General features: G+C 38.1%; 1 protein-coding gene and 1 pseudogene across 2 annotated transcripts; one reads left to right on the top strand and one right to left on the bottom strand.

Annotated features, from left to right (window-relative positions):
* The first annotated feature begins 626 nt into the window (after positions 1-626).
* Positions 627-4,775, top strand: LOC149266085 (outer envelope pore protein 16-2, chloroplastic-like). Of its 2 annotated transcripts, XM_089429989.1 has the most exons (7): positions 627-762; positions 857-908; positions 1,047-1,115; positions 1,223-1,254; positions 1,996-2,146; positions 2,236-2,305; positions 4,377-4,775. In XM_089429989.1, the coding sequence occupies exons 1-5, from the start codon at positions 628-630 to the stop codon at positions 2,002-2,004; spliced, it is 297 nt and encodes a 98-aa protein (XP_089286115.1). In that variant the 5' UTR covers position 627; the 3' UTR covers positions 2,005-2,146; positions 2,236-2,305; positions 4,377-4,775. The 2 variants fall into 2 exon arrangements, with proteins under 2 accessions (XP_089286115.1, XP_089286111.1); XM_089429985.1 differs by lacking the exons at positions 1,996-2,146; positions 2,236-2,305; positions 4,377-4,775 and having other exon boundaries at positions 1,223-1,591.
* Positions 2,598-4,271, bottom strand: LOC149266086 (F-box/LRR-repeat protein 14 pseudogene; annotated as a pseudogene).
* Positions 4,776-18,579: the final 13,804 nt, after the last annotated feature.

Genomic DNA, 18,579 nt, shown 5'->3' with positions numbered 1-18,579 from the left:
AGACGAACTAGCTATTCCATCCGTGGCCGCTTTATCCTCTGCGGGAGTCAAATTCGTTGCTACGGACGGCGACCTCACCACAATACAATTTGATGAGAAGACTGCCACGATTTACCTCCCCAAAGTAAGGTTGGATGCCAACACGGAGGTAATCTTGAGAAATCTGGTGGCATTTGAATCTTCTGCGGCTCCGGGTGCGCTGGTTTTCACACGATACACCGATTTCATAAACGGGATGATCGACAGCGAAGAAGATGTTAGATTGCTGAAAGAGAGTTTCTGAATGAACGTGTATTCGGGTCGTGGAAATTCCTTTCTCTGGTAGCTGCAGCGATACTTTTGGCGGTGATACGGAATGTTTTTCTAGCAACTGAAGAGGGATTTATGTCTCTTGTGACAAATGCTCGGTCCACAAAACCACAGCTTGCAGCAGTTGGTTCTTGCTGTTTAGTTGGTCTTCTGTACACCACAGCTTGCAGCAGTTGGTTCTTGCTGTTTAGTTGGTCTTCTGTACGAGAAGACACTTTACGTTGCTAACATGTGGCCACGTTTCTTTGTGCATGCAACATTTGGCAGCCTGTCGTATTCATTTTTCTAACCGGCATATTCACTTTACTAATAATTTTAATGAACTTCAATTTATGTTTAAATATAATAACTTGTCTTCTGAATGATCTCAAGAAATTTGACGGGCAATCCCTTTTCGATTTGGGTCATCCTCTGCTGAATCGTGTAACTGAGAGTTTCGTGAAAGCTGCAGGGGTGAGTCCTAATTAAAGCCAGCACTTCTTCTTTAAAAGTTCTGTATCTATATGCTCTGTTCTTACCAGAGAGCTGAAAGTGACTTTAATGGCAGATTGGAGCAGTGCAGGCTGTATCCAGCGATTCTTATTGCACAGCAGCTGAAGGTCCTGTCACTCTCTATCTATCTCCGTGATTTTTAAAAACGAGACAAGTTTGATATGTTATAGTTGTTCAACAAACGGATTTGTTAGGAGAATTTGATGAAAACTCGGTGGTTTGTATGTTGGCTATTTTGAATGCAGGGTTTGAGAAGAAAAATACTCCAGAAATTGGTAGGCAGAGAAGGCAAACCCGTTTTCCTAATTTGGAAGGTGAGCATGAAAAATGCTATTTGAATTCTTAAATAAGAGAAGGTTCCATAGTTTGCTGAATTTCTACATGACAAAAAGTAACATCAGTGTTGTGGCATCCATCACAGGAGAGACATACAAGAAGTCTTTGGAGACTCTGGTACAGTTTCTTTCTCTATGCCCTCCATATCAGGGGACTTTCTCCACATATTGACCTTCCAAGTTCCCATATTACTAGCAATAGGATTACAATGTTAAGAGACAATAGAACTATTTAATGGAGTAAAAAATTACATAAAAATTTGCTCAAAAATATCTATTTAAAGCTTAGCAGTGAAGTTCTAAAACTTCCCCAATCTAAGGGCAGAGACACAAACAAACAGCTCACGTCACAGGGCTCAACCAGCATATGGTTGAACATAAATGGTCTTTTGGATTTGTACTTTTTCAACCTCTTCAATTGCTTGGTATGGTAATAGAAAATCTGTTTGTGGTCATGTGCCTTGTACCTTATTAACGCATATGGCATATGGTTGAAGATGCTCTGTGGGATTCGTACTTTTCCAAGATCTTTTTTCAATTGATTAGTACGATAATTTGTAATCTGCTTGTGCCTATATGCCTTGTGCTGTTTTCATAATTGAATTCCTAGCACATAGTCCAACCTTTCTAAAGGGAAAAGACAACAAACTTACATCACATGGCTGAAGCAGCTTTATATTGTTATGCATAGATGTTCTTTTGGATTTTTTACTTTTTCAACCACTTGTTTCAATGGCTTGGTATGATAATCTGTTATTTGTTTGTTCACATATGCCTTGTGTCTTATTCCAAGGCTTTAAAAAAATGATCCAAGTGAAAGATTGATAAGTACTGATTTATGAGATTTAATGTTGGCCAGGGGACTTGAACAAGACTGCAGCCTTGTAAATTACGAAGCATTTAGTGAGGCCTATGCACTTTCTATCATTAGATTGGTGCTTTCATTTGTCAATGGATTGCTTGCCAAGCTCCGAGAACTCTTTTCAGGCGATCCAGCTACCACTATGAAGGTACATTATTTGATAAACAGATCTCCGGTTCTCCAGTTCTTGGGTTTTCTTTTCTGCATCTTAAACCTTAGAAGGAAACTTTTTGGCAGTTGGCATCTGTTATTTGGTTGCTTGCACAGTGTGGGCAGAAAATGACCATATGGACTCTAGCAAAGCTTTGTAAGTTCCAAGCTCACCTTCCATTGCATCATTAATTGCATGCTGGATTTTGAAGTTGCTTTTTGAATATGCTCAAATCTCATGTAGTTCTTTCTTTCTTCTCTCGCTTAATTGATTCATAATTTGTTAAGTCTAGTTTCGATGTTCGAACTCTGAACTTGTTGGAAGCTTACAGAGAGGCCAAAACCCACTAGACAGTCTTGCATGTACATATATGCGAAAGGCCACTCCAAGCATATTCTGTCAGGAAGCAAATTTGAGACAGAGGATTTGTTCATAATTCATATAGCACTACACCTAGAATTACCCTGCTTTCATAAAAGTTGTCCTTCTAATTGATAAAATGCCTGTTAATAAGCACTGATTTCTTCAAATGATATCCATGGATGGACCATTCTACGATTCAGAAAATGAAGGTCAACCATCCATCAGTACATCCATGAGAGATCTTGCTTGTAGGAGACAACCTTTGCATCACCTTGAGTGCCTTTCTCTGAGATTTGAGGGCAATCTTCCACCTTTAACTTTTGCAATTTATGAGAAGCTACTAGAGGCTTGAGTCCAATATCTGTCAAACCCAAGCACCTACAAAGTCGCATGACAGTCAAGGATGGAAAGTGCTTAACCAGTTGCAGCCCTTCATCAGTGACCTCCTGGCATTGTATAAGTTCAAGGATCTCTAGAAAGTGAGCTGCACAAAGAGCCTCCATGCCACTGTCATTGAATGAATAAACATGGTCAAGAAGAAGGGAAGTCTCCATCAGAGAATGATATTGAAACTGATTCCAATTCAGAGCAATTCTGAGCAATGGCCTTCAAGCTCTCATCTGTCAACCGCAGTGGATTGCTCATTAGGATAGGAACGGAGAAATCTGAAGGAACTCGTAATGACAAGGTTTTCAGCTTGGGGCATTGCTGGGCAAGGCTTATCAAATCATTATCTCTTACCCCAACACACATATCAAGATGAAGATTTTGCAAAGCTTGACATTTCCTAAGCACACAAGCAAGTCCTCTACCTGGGCTGATGAGGCAATTAACAAGACTCAAATCTTCCAGAGCCTCACATGCTACCAATTGTTTCTGCCATCTTTCGACAGCTAAACGTCCATATACTTTCATGTACCTATAATTTGCATCAACCTCGAATTGAAGCCTTTTCAGGTTCCTCCAACCGTACCCCAACTTTGCTAGATCACCTTCTCCAATAGCCCGGCAATTTTTGATAGCCAAACCTTCCAAACTCTCAAGCCGACCTAGATACTCCAGCCATTCTACACTGCTTACATTGAGGCACCTAGTCAGGTGAAGAGTTGACAATTTTTTGCAGCCTACAACCACAGACAGTATTGCACCTTAAGCCCAGTGCAGGAACATAGATACCCCAGACCTCCATCTGTAATAAATGTGCAAAAGCTAAGAGTGAGATCAGTGAGGTTAGGGCAATGCTGTGACAGAATTCTAAGCCCTTCATTATCCAACTGCTTGCCTAGCTTTGACATCCATCCAGAATACCCTATCTCCACTCTCACTAAGTTAGGGAACCGCATACAGAGCGCGGATAAGGCTTCATTTGCTGGGCTTAAACCGCACCCCACCCTTAAATATTCCCTCTGGTCTTTCTCGATTTGATAGAAACGTTTGCACAGAAGGGCTGCAGTGTTTCTGTCTGGTGTTTCTTTAATTCGATCTAGTACTTCCCACACCACCTGATCTGGTAAAGCCTCCATCATTCTCAAGCCTAATTCCAGTGGCAGACTGCGTACATGTAGCGAAATCTCCAGAAATTACTCTACATATAAAACAATGAACCAAAGGGCAATGAATAATCAAAGTTGTGCCTACAAACAGAAAAATCACGATGAAATCCACCAGGAAGCAATTTCTATTGTTGAATATACACAAAACAGGCAATATGCCCATACACAAAGCAAGATATAAGCAAGCCAAGAAGATAATGATCCAAGTGAAAGATTGATAAGTATCTGCATGCCTGAACTGCAAATTTTCAATTATTTTAATAACATGTGAATTTGAATCTTACACAAAACTCTCTTGTTTTTCTTTGCAGTGAAACTGTCCCCTCACTATCCCACTGGCTCTTGCAAATCCAAGCTATAAAGAATGATTCAATCCGATTTCTTTCTGCCACATCTTCAAGGAACAGAACTCTCAAGTGGACCTCCTATCTAGGAGGGGGATCTCCTTGCTCTTTGGACTGATTAGATGTCAATGCATTGATCAGGGATCAGTCATCTCTCTATAGTTCATTTTGTTCTAGCTAAAAACAGAGATTGATCTGATCCTGCAACTGGAAAATGTTGTTGTAACTATTCGCAACTCATATTTGGACTTTTGTATCAGTTGAATTGACTTAATATCCACTTGAAACATTTTTTTTACACCCACTGCAAGAATACGCGGCCCATATATTGCTTTAATTTCTTTAATATAGGTTCAATAGACTTGGAAGTATTGCTCCAATTTATTTATGGCTCAATAGACTTGGAACTATTGAAATATTGCTTGCTTGAAGTTGCAACCGTCTCTCCACTGCGTTATCTGCCCAGCTCCCTGTTCTTAACTTCATGCAGGGACTCGCTGCCTCGCAGCTGCCCTTGTTTACATAGTAATTTGTAAATTGATTTTTATTACTAAATTCAAAAATCCAAAAAAGCAATTGCCCACGAATCAATAAATTCAATGTTAATAAAAAAATGTTATTAATAGATATTCCTTCTTATTTACCTTGAAACACAATTCAGTAAATTTTATTTGATTTCTTAAAACAAAATTCATTTAATTTTAGTTGATTTTTTAATATATAATTAATTTTATTTGATTTCTTGATTTTTTAATATATAATTAATTTTATTTGATTTCTTAATATAAAGTTAATAGCACAAAAAACAATTATTAAAAAGGTAAGAAATCTAATTTCACACATAAATGTCATTATTGGATGTTTCTTCTTACATAATGTCATTATTAGAGTAAGAAATCTAATATTACAAAGAAAAGTCATTAATGAATGTTTATTTTCTTTAATTTTATATATTTTTATTTTACGATAGGTGGTCCTCTTTTATGGTTATAGCCACTTCTATTTATTGTTTCTTCTCCAATAGCTTAAGAATCCAATATTAGAAAACATACATCTAATATTACAAAGAAATGTAGTTAATGGATGCTCATTTTCTTTAATCTTATTTTACATTGATTGGCCCAATATTCATATCAAAGAAGAAATAAACGTTATGGGGCAAAATTTGTAACCCTGGTTAAAAATCCATGTAAAAATATATAAGACCACAGTGATGAGACACGTATTCCAACCTCAATGGTGGGCAAAACATCCTAGTGGGTGTTCATTTTGGTTAATATGGCTAAGGAAATTGGCAAAGGCAAATGCATTAAAAAGGCAAAAAGGCATTTTTGGCACATTTATTTATGAAAATAAAGGAAAATATGAGAAAAGGGAGGTGAAAGGTCATAGGTTGCATGTGAGGAGGAAAATGATGGAAAATAATGGAAAATGAAGAAAATATAAGCCTCATTAATAAAAAGGCTTCTGAGGATCAGTGGGCAAGCTTGGTCACTTCAATTTTGGAGCTCTCTCTCCATTCTCTCTCTCTCGTACTCTTGAATACTTAGACTTTTCTTGGAGCACTCTTAGAGAGTGTGGTATACTTGGAGTTTTGGATCAAGAAGGCAAGGGAAGAGCAGGAAAGCACAAGAGGACATTTGGATCAGCTGCTACAACGGGTTTTTCTTGTAGGTATCCAGTTGCATGTATGTTTTCCTCACTAGTTTCGACATGCATGGCACATGCATGTGGTTTCTTAATTATGGTATGTCATTAGCATGGAGGATTGCCTAGATTGATAGTGGATTTTCCTAGCTTTGCCATTTCTTGGATAACCATCATTTTGTGGGTTCGTTTCTTTGTTTTTTCGGTTGGTTCTCATGTTCCTTAGCTTGGGTTGAGTTACTAGTTCCTGGAACCTTGGTTGGAAAAACGCTCTGGAGCCTTAGGTGGGTTGAGTTACTAGTCATAGAGCCTTGGTTGGACAAACGCTCTGGAGCCTAGTACATGATGTGGGTTGAGTTACTAGTCTTGGAGCTTTGGTTGGACAAATACTCTGGAGCCCGGCATAAGCTGTGGGTTGAGTTACTAGTCCTGGAGCCTTGGTTGGAATAAAAAATATTGAGCCCTGGAAGGCTTGGATAGAGAACAATATGATGATAATTTTTTGATGTTTGACCATGAGGTGGAATCATTGTTTGATGGGTTGAAGTGGTTGGCCTCCAGAAGCCTTGGATGGCTTTGTATTAATGTGTTTTATGAGATCCCACATTCATGCTTGAAATATGGCACATGAGTGAATGGCTGAAGAGATATTTGGCTCAGCCATTCTATAGTCGAGTGGAAGATGAGTATGAGACCCTTATGCTTAGATATGTTGTTTACACTTGCAGATTACATGTTTGTGATATGTTTGATGAAATTCCTGTGATGGATAGTAGGGGTCTAGTTAAGGGCTTGTTCAAGTATTTGCATTTGCATCATTGTTATCTTTATGTTCTTAAGGTGTCATTCAATTCTGGGCAGTGACCTGGGCTCTGGGCCTTAAAAAGTGGCTCAAATCTCGGGGACGCTAGCACAACACTGAGAAAAATAGTCCCTAGACGTTGGCATGCCTTGTCATGACAACGTCCAAAGCCTTCTAGACGTTGTCAGGCCCATAGCATGGGAGTGTCTAGAGGTCAAGAGGCCTAAAACCTCAGTGGGACATAGGGGTTGGTTACCATAAGTGTTGGGGTGATTTGTAGGGGTCCTGTAGCTGATGTGGAAGTTATATATGATGTGTTTCCGTCGATTCCATTTCCTTAATGTCACCTAGGATGAATCCAATCATAGTAGCCTCTCGTCACTTCTTTACCCCAGTTGGCTAGTTACTTGGGTAGATGTGAGAGGAGGGTGTTACAGAGTGGTATCAGAGCATGGTTCACCCTGACTGGATGAGTTTTTTGTTGGTAATGCATTCATGTCGATTGCATATGTGTTGCTTATGCTTGTAGTCCATGTGCTTGTTTCATTTGCATGGTGTTGATCATGGTGGTAGTAATATTGCCAGGTGAAGGTTGATGATGTTGTTGTGGGATGTGTCGTCATGAGTGTAGGGTTGTATATGCATTTTCTATGCATATCAGTGTTTATATGTTGTTATACATGCATTGTCATGGTTATGGTTATGCATGTATGGGAGGTCATACATGTAGTGTGAAGTCATTGTATGCAATTAGATCATCATGATGTTGTTGGTATGTTATAATGCTAATGTGTTGGCTGAGATATAGTAGGAGATGTAGATCATCAAAGTGAAGCTGCAACACTAGACCTTGAGGCAAGAGTATGTCATCCTACAGGTTGTATTTTGGCCATGCATGTATGTAGGTTAAGGATTGTTATATGCATTATGGTTATGTGTATGTGTTTCATTCTATTGATATTATGGTTACAAGTATGATAGATGCTAGTTGATTAGTGTAATCATATGCACATGTGTCGGATAGTCATGAATGATAGTAACTTGTGGTTGTATGCATTGCTATTGTTATTTTAGGTTAGATAACTTGGTGATTATGTTATATGTTGTTGATGAGCATGATATATAACTTTTTGTTGTTAGATGCTAGTAACTTGATGATTAGGGTTATTGCATTTAAGGTCTTGATGTTATATGTATCATACTAAGTTGGATTGGTCTATGCAAATGATTAGGGTTATGACATTTAGGTATGAGTTAATATGTTGTGATATTATGTCATACTAATCTAGACTGATTGTGCATATGTGATTATTATGTATGAATGATAATTGTTTATGAGTTTATGATGTGAACATGTTAGCTAGTGAATATTATGGATATCATAACCTTATTTATGTTTGAGTTGATATGTCATGGAGTTATATCATGCTAATCTAGATTGATTGTGTAGACAGGATAACCTCCCCTGAGATAAATTAAGGTATGAGTTTCCTTATGTCATATATTTGGTGCTTGACTATTTGATTATATCGTCTATTTGATATTTGAGTATTTGGTGTCTATTATGTTGTCTAGTTGATTTATCTAACATGGTACGTTTATAGTTGGTTGAATGTTTGATGAATTGTATAATATGAGTATGTGTTCAAATGATATTGTTTTAAGATGGTTTCACTAACACGTATGTTTTGATACAATTGATATGTACTAAATTTTAGTAGGTGATAATTGTAGCATTATGTATTATGACTGATGAATGTGAGTTGGTTGTTGACTATGGATTATGACATGATTGTTAGTATTTGTAAAGGTTGATTTCAAATTGACAAATATGATTGTCTTGTTATTTTGAACATGTGGTTGATATATGTAAACAGTTGTAGGAAACATGCTTGGTATTAGTCTAACAAGGTAACAATTGATGTGTTTAAATAACTAACAGTTGGGTGATGTGACAGCACATAGTAAGCCTCAATTACAATTGGGTAAAAATGTAACATAAAGGAATTGGACAAGAATTCCTTTGGCTATGTTTGGAAACCCTAATTGTAAACAAATAAGTGCTTTTCATACAGGAAGTCTTCTTAACCTTAATCTTGTTTGACATTATGTGGATATATGCTAGATTCATGAACATGTGCTTGACAAATATGTTAGCTAGTCTCTAGTTACAAGTGGATCTTTGAAGGGAATTGGATTCCCTTGAGAGATGGCATGGATGTGTTTTGCACAACAAGGTAAGGTAACTAGTGTATTGTTATGTTTATTTATGCACTGATAGTTATGCGTTAATGGCAGTATGATGCAAGGGATTACATGGCAAGGAGATTTCCATGAAATATTGAAGAAGGTTCAGGTTGAATTTTCCCTTAGAAGGATTGGGGACCATGGGGATTGAGTCATAATGTCTTTTGTTAGTTTTGTGCTTTTGGTCTTTTAGTGACTCTGTGTGCTTGATTGCGGTTTTTTTTGTGTCATGTGCATGGCCATGCCACTTTGTTTATTGTGTCATATTGTTGTTGGTTTTCCTCTTGTTTGCTTCTCAGTCTTCCCTTTATTATTTTGAGAGTCTTGGAATTAGTTTGGGAAGGAGGAAGTTAATGGAGCTCCAGGAGAGTTGTGTGGTACTCAACAAGTAAGGTAATACCCCGATGAATCTCGGTGCATGTATAAGGGTAGTTGAAGGAAAGAGTATGACAACTAGTTGGACTAGTTGGGTCCATTAGTGTAAATGGACGATGGCAAGACATGCATGGGAAAGTTAATCCAAAAAGGTGAGTTGAATGGATTTGAAGCGTCATATGCCTTGGCTATGTTGGGATTTTTTTTTCTCGATGTTGCGCATGTGTTGCACGCATAAAGGGAGTTCTCTTAACTTTGACCTTATGGTATCTAGTAATTATTTTGTGATCATGATTATGTTGTCTATATGTGTATACATGTAGGTATGTATGTAGGTCATGGTTGACACGGTCATCATAGATCATGATTATTAATGCTAATATATATATATATATATATATATATATATATATATATGTATGTATGTATGTATGTATGTATGTATGTATGTATGTATGTATGTATGTATGTATGTTGTTGTATGCCAGGGATGTTAGGAATCATTCTTGTGGAGGAGTGATTGCTTACATAGGTGAATGACATGACGAAGTTCCTGGTCTTATGGGGAATCAAGTGGGGAGAGTAGTCATGAAAAATATATAAGGTCAGTGTCATGTGGTTATGAGTTGATATTATGTGATTATATTATGTCTATGTTATGGACATGCTATATCGAGGGATACATCAACGAAATGAAAGCAGTGTGGGTTGCGACATGCTAGGAAAAACATGGAGAGACAATGAAAGAAAGGTTGCTTGGTAAAGACAGTGTGATTTTGGAGGTGTGGTACTATGATTGTGCATATGTTGTATATTTTGTACATGTTGCATATGTGGCGTTTTGTGCATGCGGTGCGGTGTATATATAGTGTGTGTACATGTTGTTTATGCAATGTTAGGTATAGTGTGGTACAAATAGTGTTGTGTGAATATTGCATATGTAGTGTTGGGTATACATGGTGCTATGTACATGTTAGATATGTAGTGTTGTGTACATATTGTATTGTGTGCATGATGGATATGCGATGTTGTGTGCATATTGTGTTGTGCACATGTTGGATATGCAATGTTGCATACATATGGTGTTGTGTGCATGTTGTATATGCAGTGCTATGTGCATATAGTGTTGTGTGCATGATTATACAAGTGGTGTTGTGAGCATATGGTGCCGTGTACATGTTGTACATAGGGTTTTATGTGTCAGTGATGTTGTGTACATGTTGTGCATATGTTGTTGTGTACATGTGGTGTTGTGTACATGTCGTGCATATGTTGTTGTGTACATGTGGTGTTATGTACGTCTAGCATTGTGTACACGTTGTACAAGTGATGCGGTGTACATGTAGCGTTGTGTACACGTTGTGCAGGTGGTGCCATGTACATGTGATGCTGTGTACATGTTATGCAAGTGGTGTTGTGTATATGTGGTACTGTGTACATGTTTTACATGTGGTATTGGTGTACATGGCGTATTATGTGCATGTTGTGTTGTGTACATGTGGTACTATGTATGTACATTGTGAAGTTGTGGTATCATGACATGTGTATTCAGTATGTTGTACTTTGTGTACATATATTTATTGTATTGTGTTGTACACTGGATGTAGGTGTATGTGTTGTTGTACACCGGGTGTATGTGTATGTGTTGTGTGTACACCAGGCGTAGGTGTATGTGTTGGGTTGCACATTGGGTGTAGGTGTATGTGTTGTGTGTCCATCGGGTGCAGGTGTATGTGGTGTGTTGTACATCGGGTGTAGGTGTATGTGTTGTGTTATACATTGGGTGTAGGTGTATGTATTGTGTGGTGTTGTATGCTTTGCATGGGTGTATGTATGGTATGGTGTTGTATGTCATGTGTGGATGTATGCATTGTGATGTACACTGTGTGTATGTGTACGTGATTGAAGAGAAACGAAGGAACTGTGTATTTTTCATGTGTGGCAACCAATTTAGAGTGCGTATAGGATAAGGACATGAGCCGAGAGGGATCAAATTTCTTCACGTGTAAACTTCTTTAGAGTGTAAAATACAATGTTTTATTTTTCATTATTTAAATTGTATTTTTGAATGCTAAATAGAGTATATATAGGATCAAATAAACGTTTTAACCATAAAAGCTTAAAATTTTCATGATATATAGATATTTTTTTTTAAATGACATATAATGTATACGCAATAAACATTAAAATATTATACATAACATGTACATCGAGACATTTTATGATGCTAATTAAAATGGTTTTTTATTATTAACATATTTTTAAGTATATGTCAATATTAATTCGTATTAAAATATTTTATCAATAACCAATTTACAAGATTTAAACATTTTACTTACACATTTCTTTTACTTCTAATTACTTTACAATATATATATATAGATATATATATATATATATATATATATATATTATAGTTGAAATTATTTTTCTATTTAGAACATACTTTTTAACTTTTATTTTTATTTTAAAGAGGAATGGACAGACAGTCGAACTTACACATCTCCTTCATATTAGGTTGTAGAATGAACCTCTTGGTTCAATGATCCTCTCGACTCAAAAATTTCAAAATAATGGGATCCTCGGACTTGAGCACAAGAACTAGTTCATTGAGGCACCATGTCGATTCCGCATAAGTCAAAGAAAAAATGGTTATGCCAACAGAAGCCACTTAAATAATGGATTTGATTTTAGACTTGTTGTTGTGTCCAACCTCTAGTTCAAGCTTGTCAAGAAACACCCACAATCCATGTTCACAAAGGCTCTTGTCGAGATGGATAACGAAGGTGTTTTTAACATCAAGCTCCCTGTTATAGTTTTTTCTATTCCCTGTCACACAATTGCTTCAGAAGATATAGAAGCCTCCTAGAGATATCCTCTAGGTTGATAGGAGACCAGTGCTTAGGGCATCCGAGAGGAGTTCTTTTGAAGATTGTCTAAGGGCTTTCTGCTACACTCCATATGTCACATAATTGTAAAAGGGATAATCCAGGGATTGGTTCAATAACCCTTCATCAAGGTAAAGTCAAGCAAACACATAGATATAAATACTTAGAGGGTAAATATGGCTAATCGCAAAGAGAAAAATCTTAGTTGTGCTGGCTGACACACAACAATAATCATATTAACATTGTTGTTGTGGTATAAATGAATAAGTGGAAGGAAAGGAGGGGAATTGGTGTAGAAGGCTGGACAGAACACATAATCCTAAGCAATAATATCCAGTAGAAATATGGAAGAGTGAGGAGATGAAAATGTAGAAGAGTGGAGCAGGAATTAAGGTCTCATACTCTATGCCTCGTGAATACATTTGTCACCAAATAACAATAAGTAAATATATGCACATATAGGTATTGTAGGCTATTAAATAACACAAATAGGTACCTTTTACTAATTAGGAGAAAACATACAACCATAAGGCAAGTGATACCAACAACTTCATTACACTATTTCAGAGGAGGAAAGACATACATGAAGTCATAAAAAAAGGGGAAACATACTGCACATTGCTCTAATTGGAATCAACAAAACAGTTTCATTAATCCTTGAAGATGGAGTCCAAATCACCAGTCCATTACATTTAGCAACTGTATCAACTCTAAGAGCTTATGAACAAGTAAATTGTACCAAATTGGAACCACAAAATTCAGACCTCTTGGGTGCAGAATTCTAGAACCTCTGTTAAGAGTTTCTCCCCTCTTTTTATAAGGAGAGGGGGAGATTTGAAAGTAGTTACAAAATATGTCAATCAAGCTCTAGTTGTCTAATCGACTCGCTGTCTCGACGTGCGAAGGTTTATTTCCCAAATCATTACAAATGATTTGATAATTTTCTTTAAAATCCAAAAATTACAAAATAAAAGAAATAAGGAAAATTGAATGATGGTTGAGGAAAATATCTCCCTTCCATTCCTGTGATGGTCTCCGATCAGGCCATATCTATGCCATAATCTTCCTCTTTGGCTATTCAACTGGTTCTCCTATCATTTTTCCCTTAACAACTTGAATTTCCTACTTTCTAGAGTTGGGAGCGATCAGTTGTGGTGGCCTTAGTGGTGTCACAGAATCACATCTGCCGACTCATCCATCTCATAACTCTCAATATTACGCTATCAGATTCCAATATGTCTTGTATTATTGCAATAGTGTTATATCAGATCTTTTACCCATTGGGGACTTTTATTCTTACAGACATTACAAAAACAAATAATCGATGTCCTTGGCCCCTTTTTTTAGCCCCTTTCTATTTTCCTCCATGGGATTGGGTGTGGTGACCGGAGGCTTAGCCTTAAGGTGCTAGGGAATTTTTTTCCTACCCGGGGACCCTTTTTCCTTTGTTAAGAGCTTAGTACCCTTGGTTCCATAAGTTATTCTTGACCATGTACCAACCCTAATATCAAAGCCCCCTTATCGACACATTTTCAATTGCTAACTATTACAAAGTGCCAACATTTTCCGACCACCGATATGAAATCATCACACCACGTGACACTTCCTGAGTGGCGACATGTGTCACCCATATTTTCCCCCCAAGCCCCTCAAAACGCCAAAACTACCTTCCATGTGTCCTATCGTACTACCACGTCATGTTGACATCGGATGCCATTGTAGCTTTATCGAAACCAATCATATTGTAACACCCTCTGTGTTAAATGTGCATATAAAAGACATAATAGGAACAAAAATACAATAAACATATTAGCCATCAAAATCCATATATACATTAGTACATTTGCACATGAAAATCAAGGGAATGAATTTTTCATTAATAATACAATGAACCAACCGATGATGGGACTACCACGTTCCACCCGACCATAGATTGGCTGAGCCAAGTCGCTCTTTAGCTAATCACCCCTGTGCCATATTCCAAGCATGAATGTGGGATCTCATAGAACACATCAATCAAAACTCATTCAGGGCTTCTAGAGGCCACCCACATCAACCCATCAAACAATGATTCCACCTCACAATCAGACATCACCAAAAACCATCATCAGATTGGTCTCCATCCAAGCCTTCCAGGGCTTCTAGAGTGTTTGTCCAACCAAGGCTTCCAGAACTAGTAACTCAACCCATAGCTTATACAGGACTTCTAGAGCATTTATCCAACCAAGGCTTCCAGGACTAGTAACTCAATCCGCCAAGGGCTTCCAAAAAGTTTGTCCAACCAGGGCTTCCAGTACTAGTAACTCAACCCAAGCTGTTACAGGGCTTCCAAAGCGTTTGTTCAACTAGGGCTTCCAGGACTAGTAACTCAACCCAAGCTATGGAAAAATGAGAACCAACCAAAAGAAAGCAATGAAAGTAAACCCACAATCACCATGCCTATCCAGGAAATGGCAAGGCTAGGCAATCCACTGTCAATCCCGACCATCCTCCATGCTAATGACAAATGATAACCAAGAAACCACATGCATGTGCCATGCATGCCAAAACTAGTGAAGAAATCATACATGCAACTCGATACTTGCAAGAAAATTTGGTGTAGTTGCTGATGTCAATGCCTTCTTGCGCTCTCCTTCTCTTCATTTTCCTTCTTGCTCCAAGAATCCAAGTATGCCACACCCTCAAAGAGTTCTCCAAGAAAACTCTAAGTATACAAGAGTATGAGAGAGAGAGAGAATAATGAGAGAGCTCCAAAACTGAACTGACCAAGTCTTTCCCACTGATCCTCATATGCCTTTTTATTAATGAGGCCTCTATTTTCTTCAATTTCCATTATTAAGAATCCCAATTCAACTTGGTTAACCTTTGGATTGATTCTGCCTTTTCTTGAGACTTCTGTTTCCACTCTGCCTATAGTTGCTGCGCCTTTGGTAGATACTATTTTCAAAATATTTCTAACAAATACCAATGGTCTAGGATTCAAGTTTTACTTTTTACCTCTATCATTGCTTTCTTGCAAATTCTTGGGCTTGCAGGTGACTGAGCAATTAGAATCTTTCCTTTTCAAGAAGTTTTGCTTAGCGATGCACGCATCGGAAACTACCTCTGTTTCTTGATCCGGACTTCCTTGGTGCCTTTTTCGTCTTTTGCGCTTTTTCTTTTGGTATAAAGCTCAAAATTTGTAAAAATAATGATTCCGTAAGCTCTTGACCCTGAGTCTTAACCTGTCTATTTCTGATATCCACGTTGTCTAGTATCCATTTAACCATGTCTGTGTATGGAAGAATTTTGGGCCTCGCTACTATTCGGTGTAAGAACAAACAAGCTAGCTCTGTAAGGGATGCTTCGGAGGAACTATGTGAGCCTACAGTAGCCTCGACCTCCATTACTCTGGGATTCTCTTCCTCAAGTAGATTGTACATGCCTTCCCAGGTAGCAATACCAGCATCTCGGTTGCAGGTGGTGTCTATATACAAGGGCGCCATTTCCTTCTCTTCAGAGCTCGGGGCTTTGCCTTTCTTTCCCATAGTATCCTGGGTACTACTTTGTATCGTTCTCTGTTCTTCGTTCCTACAATTTACAAGCGAAGTGAGAATAATGATAAGGAAAGGTGATGGGAAAGCTTTAAATTCCGAAGAAATATAAAATACACCACCTTACGTGAAATGATTTTTTGATAAGCATGAAACCCTATTCCATTAATTACTGGCAACTAACTCATTAATTGTCATTAAAGCGCATAACCAGGTCTTGGCTTATGGAAACTACTTTTTTGAACCACAAGCCCACAATATCTGTGATGAAGCGATTTTGCGATTTGCTTCGCAATATTGCAAATCGCAACATTGCAGAATCACGACATTGCTTTATTGCTATATCGCTAACTCACAATATCGCATTATCACATAATCGTTCTATCACATTGCCGCTTTTATCGCAATATCACAGAATTTCTCTATCGTGATATCGCGGGAGCGTGGCATATGACAATTTTCGTTAATCTGTTTCCTGCGATTTGCAATATGCGTCGTCACATATCGGCAGTTTAAAGTTTTTCAATGTAAGTGGTGTTTGATGCATGTGATGCGATATATGTCCGTAGTCCCGTATCGCGATTTCACAATTTTAGAATTCGGCTTGCAAGGGGGTATTCATGATCCTTTTGCGATGCGATATTTCCTAAGGAATAATCCTACTTTATGATAAAACTTAGGATTTTTTATTTTTTAAGGGTTTTCTCCTAAGTTTAAGATGGTAAGTTTTATTGAAAAAGGAAATATAAGCACTAGTTGAATTTTTAAATTTTTGACTAAGGGTCCCCACTTATTTAGTATTAGTAATAACACCAAATAAGAAGGGGGGTTTTCGCTGGCCACAATAGGGTGCTAATGACAACCATTGAATGTATTTGTTCTTCTCTGATGTAAATGGGCTCCCTTTCTTCTCTTTCCAACACCCTCTTCACTTCCTTAGCCCTGGCCTTTTCATGACTCATCCAAGATGCAAGGACCATTAGTTGTAAGTCCCCCAACTTTGCATTGGGGTCCCACACATTCAAGTATGTTAAGGCCAAGTTGTGCAAGTAGAATTCATATATATTGGCCTTATCCTCTAGGGTGCTCTTGTCACATAGTTCAATGAACTACCTATAGTCTTGGAAAGGCATAATTCCTGTTGTGCTAGTGCCTTTATTTGAAATTGCAGCCATTGATATTTGAGGTACAATATGATTTTGGTGGAGTTCTGCACTGGAGTGCCTCCATGGAGAGGCTTGCCATGGTGGCCAATTGGTTCTTTTTTTTCTGTAACTGCCTCCTTAGCCATGTTTTTTTTGCCTCTAGTTGAGATCTCATAATTTGTTCCTTGTCTCTTATCTTACTCAACTCTCTGCCCATATCTAATGACTTCTCTTCCATAGGGCCCACATCCCCTACGTTCTTTGATTTGGAAAATTGCATGCAACGATGTGTCCTTCCTCTCTCTTTCTCAAGCTCAAAGAAGAGAGGGATGGAAATTTTATGTGGCATTACTCTGCCTCCCTCAATGAATCTGTAATAAGAGCTCAAATTGGGTTGTGGGATAGGTTCCTACATCTCTTGGGACTCTCCCTCTTATGTCTTTAGAGAAGTTGCCCCCTCTTGCACTTTTGTTACTACTTCCTTGCCTTCCCTTTGTCCCTGTTGTCCTCCCTGTAGCTTTTTCTGTGTTTCCTATAGTGCTAACAGAGTTTCCTGTAGGACTGTCTGAGGATCCTGTAGAAGGGTTTTTCCTTTCTGAAATGGGGTCAAATGTGCCTTGTCTTGTTTTTTTTATTCTGGCTCGGTGAAAGACCTCCTAACATAAGTCTGAGGATCCTGTAGAAGGTTTTTTTCCTTTCTGAAATGGGGTCAAATGTGCCTTGTCTTGTTTTTCTGATTCTGGCTCGGTGAAAGACCTCCTAACATAAGTGATGGGAGACTTTGCAGAAGCTTGTTTTGATGTGCCCTCTTCACCTTTTATTTCTAGGGAAACTAGCTTTTCTTTCTCTTTTGGTGAGTCCTCAATTATCATTGTTGTCCTGGTGGGTGTTTGTTGTTTCCCTTATTTGATCCTAATGCTCCTCCTTGTTTTGAAATAGAGGGGAGTCTTCCTCTATCTTTTCCTTTTGACTTGACAGGTGTGCTTAGGGCAGTCAAGGCAGCACTGCTTCCCTCTCAATGGGTTCAGGAGACAATCTTGGAGTTTCCTCCCTTTCCTTGGTGTGTTCCTCAGGGCTTGCTTCTTCCTTCTGTTCCTTTTCTTCACTTTTCTCCTCTTCTCCTTCTTCTTCTCCTTCTTCTTCCTTTGTTTTCTCTGTTTCTACCTCCTCTTCCTCCTCTGGTTCTTCTACTTCCTCTTCAAGTTCTTCTTCATATTTTTCTACCTCCTCTTCACCACTAGAGGTATTGTCCCTATCATATTCAAGGGCTTGTATTTCAATCATAGCCTCTTTGTCCATGTCTCTAAATGTGGACCATTGAATGGGTATTCCTAGCTAGCTCAAGGCATCCTCTAATATTAGCTTAATAAGTCCATGGTGTGCCAATTGTTGATGTTTTCCCTCTTGGACCTTCATGCTCGTGTCTATTATCGATTGTAGCAAGAAGTAGGGTACATTTAGTCTTCTATCAATGGGTATCTCCTTTCCAAATCTCAAGTCATGGAGGAGTCTAAATTGGTAGTCAAAGATTAT

This window comes from Pinus tabuliformis, chromosome 6 (genome assembly GCF_031772625.1).
Source record: "Pinus tabuliformis cultivar Carrire ecotype Pingquan chromosome 6, CPIR1, whole genome shotgun sequence".
Classification (NCBI taxonomy): domain Eukaryota; kingdom Viridiplantae; phylum Streptophyta; class Pinopsida; order Pinales; family Pinaceae; genus Pinus; species Pinus tabuliformis.
This window is presented reverse-complemented; position numbering and strand designations above follow the sequence as displayed.